This window comes from Myotis davidii, unplaced genomic scaffold, assembly GCF_000327345.1.
Source record: "Myotis davidii unplaced genomic scaffold, ASM32734v1 scaffold1107, whole genome shotgun sequence".
In the NCBI taxonomy this organism is placed as follows: domain Eukaryota; kingdom Metazoa; phylum Chordata; class Mammalia; order Chiroptera; family Vespertilionidae; genus Myotis; species Myotis davidii.
In genome coordinates, this window is record NW_006300016.1 from 137,610 (window position 1) to 143,947 (window position 6,338).

General features: G+C 35.4%; 1 protein-coding gene across 1 annotated transcript in view; it reads right to left on the reverse strand.

Moving 5' to 3' along the window:
• The window catches only part of CFAP47 (cilia and flagella associated protein 47), a 458,234-nt gene that overhangs the window by 13,810 nt on the left and 438,086 nt on the right, over positions 1-6,338 (reverse strand). Inside the window, 1 exon segment of the mRNA XM_015571970.1 lies at positions 2,410-2,581. Within this exon segment, the coding sequence (XP_015427456.1) occupies positions 2,410-2,581 (172 nt within the window).

Below are 6,338 nucleotides of genomic sequence, written 5' to 3' on the forward strand. Positions count from 1 at the left end.
GTAGTGAGAACACTGAGTCAAACTTTTTGGCCCATGCAAGAAAGACCACTCAGTTTCAGGGATGATCATATGAATCATTTTGTGGTCAATACTGTGGATTCCTAACAATGCACCTACCTGATATTTCTTATTCTAAGTTGTCTCCCCCAAACCCTGTAAAATTGAATGTTAGGTTCCCATTCTGTTCATTACTTGAGCAGGTGAAAATTTCCAGGAAAAAGTTGAGCTAAGACAATTACTATTTTTAAAGATGCCCTAAGACAAATGGTATCTATTATTTATCATTTTTTTTAAAAAAAGTTTAGACCTGTGTTAAATTAGAATAACCAGATTAATGACAATAGTAACTATTGATCTCTTTAGTATTTGTATTAAACCCTTAAAAATTTTTTAAATCCTTACCCGAGGATATTTTCCCATTTATTTTTAGAGAGCGTGGAAGAGAGAGAAAAAGACACCAAGAAATATCGACATGAGATAAAAACATATTGATTGCTCGGGCCGGAAAGGAACCTGCAACGGAGGTATATGACCATGACCACAATAGAACCGGGGACCCTTTGGTCCTCAGGCCGATGCTCTAACCACTGAGACAAACCGGCTAGGGCTAAACCCTTGATTTTTATAGAAAGAAAAAAATAAAGAACTTTAGGAGTAATATTCCTGTTTTTTTTTTACTTTGTAAAACTACCATTTAGAGCCCTGACCATTATTTTTATTACATATAATGCTATTCTGTGAAAGGGTGATGCTAAAAATTACCTTGTTACATTTTCCTTTTGAAAAAACATGAAAATTTTGTTTTTCATTCTACCTTGCCAATGAGGGAGACAAGAATTGAATTTAATATTTATTTTAATTATCTAGGTAAAGCATGGTTTGGATATAGTTATTTTTGTTCTTCTTTTTCAGAGTTTAGAGCTATTGGTTTTATGTTAGTTTTTCTCATTTAACTATGTCTTGCAGTGAACCATCTCAAATGTATATGGAAGAAGGACTGACAAAGGTAAATGAATGTATAAACATATGCACAAAATAGAATTATTAAACTACATCAGAATATCACACAAAACTCACAAAAATTTATGAATCGTGCATACAAGTTACCCTAAATAAGTTTCTCAAATATTCACCAAGAAGCTCTAAATCTGTAAAATGTTACTTGACTATAAATTCACATTGGTTCTGTTCATATTCACGAATAATAACATTTTCCCCTATGGTTGTTCCTGTTAATTTCCATATCACTAAATTAACACTGCAAAGCTAAGTGTGTAAAAATACTAACAAATAAGCATAGAAAACTATAAAATGAAAGAGAAGATAAAAGGGTATAATGTCAATGTTTCTAGTGTACTTTTTTCTTGAAGCTTGATTTTATTACTGCTTCCTGAAGATGACTGTGGTATCTTTTAGTTATTGGACTACATATTGAAAACCACTTTAAATATGTGTCTGGCTACATCAGATACATAGTTAAACTATAGAAATGATTAAAAGCACAAATAATACTTTCCATTGTTTTTTTTTTGGTTTTTCATTGCCAGGCTGCATTTTGTACTTTGTGCATATTGTGGTCTTATGATAAGTATCACTGCAATAAGATATAAATAAAACACTATTTCAGATGTGACCTAACATACAGTATTTGCAGGTACTAAGTATTAGTTGCCTAAAAAAAGTAAATATAAAGACCCTGGATAAGGCTTCCCAGTGGACAGACATTTAAAGGTCGCTATTCTAAAGGATTCCAATATAATCCTCTTAAGCCTTACTAGAGACTATGTTCGATGTTATGGTTTTAGGTCGTAAAAGGGTAATGGCAGCAATTATAAAGCAAAAAGAACATAGTTTAGGATTTTCATAATTTGAACTGGTTCTGAGAAGTATCAAGAAACATCATCTCGGCAATGTATGGTGACAAATCAGTATTTTTTTTTCATTAATTTTTTTTTTACTAAAATATAGTTGGCATACACTATTAGATCTGTTTCAGGTGTAAAACATTTGTGATTCCACATTTCTAAACCTTATAATGTGATCATCACCCTAAGTCTAATAAGCATCTGCCACCATGCAAAGCTATCACAATATTATTGATTATATTCTGTCTCACCTTCTTAATTTTACAAAGCAGACTGTTCTTTTTTGTTAATATTATACCATAATGAACTTAGGGAGGTCAATATTTGGGAAGGATATCTTAGATTTCTAATCATTTGGACTCATTTTTCATCAAGCACTTTTCATAGCTTGACAGCTACAAAAATAATCTAACCCAAAATATTTGCCTTAGCAGCATCAAAGAAATAATGCAATCCAAATATAGAAAAATGGAAAGAATAATAAACATTAGTTTAAAATAGTAGTAATATTGTTTAAAGAAAAAATGGATAAAAGCAGGTTTACCTCATTGGTTTCTTTGGTGAAAATATCACGTTGAAGTCCAATGTTATCATTTGAGTCTTGATATTGTAAGATCTCTTCATCAAATATACAGCCACACAGGGCTGCACGTCAGCTCTTGCTTCATCAGATTCATATAGAATCTCATATTCAAATTCACGTTTTATAGGTATTCCTAGGAAAATCAAGATTAAAGTGCATTTCAATTTAATTAAATATTAATAGATTGGATATCAGTTACATGTCAACAATAATGATGCAGAGGTATTTAGAAGGAGGGAGAGAGCAGATGTTATTGGGCTTTGGTTTCATAATACCAAGTGTATTACCAGGTACATAATAGTCTTAAATATGTTTTTGTTAAAAGGTAAATAAATGAATGAATATAAAAAATAATCACCAAAGATAATTCTCATCATCCTTAAATCTTTAAAATTCAGACTTATAAAATAAGAAATAGCCAAATGGAAATGAGTAGTCAATATTTACTGTAAAGTACAAATAGTATGACATGCTCTATATAATAAATGTATTAAAAGCTGACAGATATAATTTATAAAGATTTGAATTAAGTTTAAACAATACATAAGCCAGTCAGAGAAAGATAAGTACCACATGATCTCACTCATATGTGGAATCTAATGAACCAAATAAACTGATGATCAAAAATAGACCCAGAGACATTAGAAGCATGAACAGAATGTTGAACCTCAGAGGGAAGGCAAGGGAGAGTGGGTGAAAAGAGATAAACCAATGAACTTGTAGGCATATATGCATAACTTGTGGACAAAGACAATGGAATGGTGAGGGCCTGGGGTGTGGGGATGGGCTGGAAGAGGTTACTGGGGGGAAAAAGAGGATCTATGTAATACTTTCAACAATAAGGATTTTTGGGAGATCCAAGATGGCGGTCAATGGGACAGCAGGCTGCAAGATAGTGTGTGAGTGAGAGAGTGAAAGGAGAGTACGTGGACGTGTGGGGAGTGTCTGTATTTATGAGTGCTGGACAGCTATATTCCACAGGACTGTTGGGGACTGTCAGTCCAGGCTCCCCTGTCCGGGCAGCATCTACTACTGCTGAAATCTCTCCCAGAGTGGCCAGCTCTGCTACAGAGACTGCACCAATTTGAAGGGGAGGGCAGCTGTGATCGGAAGCTCAGCCTTACCTTCCACTGGGGAGACCTTGGATACCTCTTGGGACCCTACAACCACATCACCCAGGGACAAGCTGCCTCAGCTGCAATCCCATGAACGCTGACCCTCCAGCCTCCCCGGCCACGGGTACATAAAGAGTTTGTTCAGAGGGAAACAAAGCAGTGCCGAATATGCAGATGGGCCCTGGGCCTTTTCACAGAGCAGATAGAAGGTACAGCTGAGTCAAACAACATCCGCCCAGAATTGGTGAATTAAACACAGCTGGTGAGGCAATCCATGGATGGAAAGGTCAGAGATCACCTAGAGAGAGCTCTGCCTCCTTGGATTCAGCTGGGTGTTTGTTGTTTGGGTATTTGTTGTTTGCATTTTTTGGATTAGTTGTTGTTTGTGTTTGCATTCATCTCAGAGTATTTGTTGTTTGCATTTTTTAGATTAGCTGTTGGTTTTTTGCAGTGTTTTCCCCAAATAAATATATTTGTTCCCCTTCTATTTTCTTCTCTTTTTTTTCTCTCTTACATTTTTCCTTTTCTCAATATCATTTTTGCACTGTTTTTTTTCTCCCCTAATTCTCTTTTCTTTGGTGGTCACCTTTATTGAGGGGTTATTGGTATTGTGAATATACTTATGTTTGGTGCCCTGTGAATTGTGTCTTGTCATGTTGTATTTTGTGCCTTTAAGTCAACGCAGGAGAGAGAGAACTACATGACCAGACACCCTGACAGAAGGAAATATGGGGAGACAAAGAAACAGCCCCCATATGAAAGAAAAGGAGGCATCACCAGAAAAGGAAGTAAACGAAATAGAGGCAAGCAATATGTCAAAATAAGAATTCAAAACAATGGTCATAACACTGAAAAGGATGGAAGACAAATTCAACAATATGTGTAAGAACCAAGAGGAAATGAAGAAGAAGAAATGAAAAATTACATCGCTGCAGTAAAGAACTCAATAGAAAACATCAACAGCAGGCTAGAAGACAAAGTAGGAAAAAATACACAAGCAGAGCAGCTTCTAGAAAAAAAATTAAAAAACAGGAGGAGAGCATAAGGGAGCTTTGGGACAACAGGAAATGAAAGAACATCCACATAATAGGGGTACCAGAAGGAGAGGAAACTGAGCAAGGAAAAGAAAACCAGCTTGAAGAAATGACAGAAAACATCCCTGATATAGGGAAGAAAAAACTCACACAAATCCAAGAAGCTCACAGGGTCCCAAACAAAATGAACCCCAAAAGTCCAATGCCAAGGCACATTATAGTTAAATTGGCAAACACCAAAGACAAAGTAAGAATATTAAAAGCAGCCAAAGACAGAAAGTTACCTACAAAGGATCTCCCATCAGACTAGCGACTGATTTCTCAACAGAAACACATCAGACCAGAAGAGAATGGAATGATCTATACAAAGTCATGCAAAGCAAGGGTCTAAATCCAATAATACTATACCTAGCAAGGCTATCAATCAAAATTGAGGGCGAATTCAGGAGCTTCACAGACAAAAAAGAAACAAGGGAGTTTATTACCACCTAAACAGCAAAGCAAGAAATGCTAAAGGGCCTGCTATAAAAAGAAGAAAGTGGAAGAGAAGAAGGAACACAGGCATAAAGAATAAAAATGGTGAGAAACAAGTACCTATCAATAATAACTTTAAATGTAAATGGATTAAATGCCCCAATCAAAAGACATAGGGTAGCTGAGTGGATAAGAAAACATGACCCATATATCTGCTGTCTACAGGAAACCCACCTTAGAAGAAAGGACTCACACAGACTGATGGTGAAGGGATGGAAAAAGGGTTTTCAGTGAATGGAAATGAAAAAAAGCTGGGGTAGCAATACTTATATCTGATAAAATAAATCTCAGAGTGAAGGCCATAACAAGAGATAAGAAAGGCCACTTCATAATACTAAAGGGATTGACACAACAAGAGGATACAACTCTGGTAAAAATATATACCCAATGCAGGAGCACACATACGCATAAAAAAACTTCAGGAAGATATCAACAGCAATACAATCAACTATAGTCATAGTAGGGGACTTTAATACCCCACTAACACCACTGGACAAATCCTCTAAACAAAAAATCAGCAAAGAAACATCAATACTAAATGATGCACTAGGTCAGATTGAATTAATTGACATCTTCAGAACATTTCACCCGAAGCCACCGAATATACATTCTTCTCAAGTGCGCATGGGTCATTTTCAAAGATAGACCACATACTGGGGCACAGGCAAAGTCTTTTCAAATTCAAGAAGATAGAAATCATATCAAGCATCTTCTCAGATCACAATGGCATAAAATTAGAAATCAACTACAATAAAAAAAATCAAACACCTGGAGGTGAAATACCATGTTTTTAAATAATGATTTGATTACCAAAGAGCTCAAAGAAGAAATAAAAAGCATCCTGGAAACAAATGACAATGAAAACACAACAATAAAAAATCTATGGGACACAATGAAAGCAGTCCTGAGAGGGAAGTTCATAGCTCTACAGGCCTACCTTGAAAAACAAGAAAAAATAGCAATAAATTAACCATACAACTCAAAGAGTTAGAAAGAGAACATCAAGAAAAGCCCAGTGTCAGAAAAAGGAAGGAAATAATAAACATCAGAGCAGAAATAAATGACATAGAGACAAATACAAAAAAGAAAACAACAATACAAAAGATCAATGAAACCAAGAGCTGGTTCTTTGAAAGCATAAACAAGATTGATAGACCCCTAGCCAGACTCACACAGGATCAAAGTGAGAGGACCCAAATAAACAAAA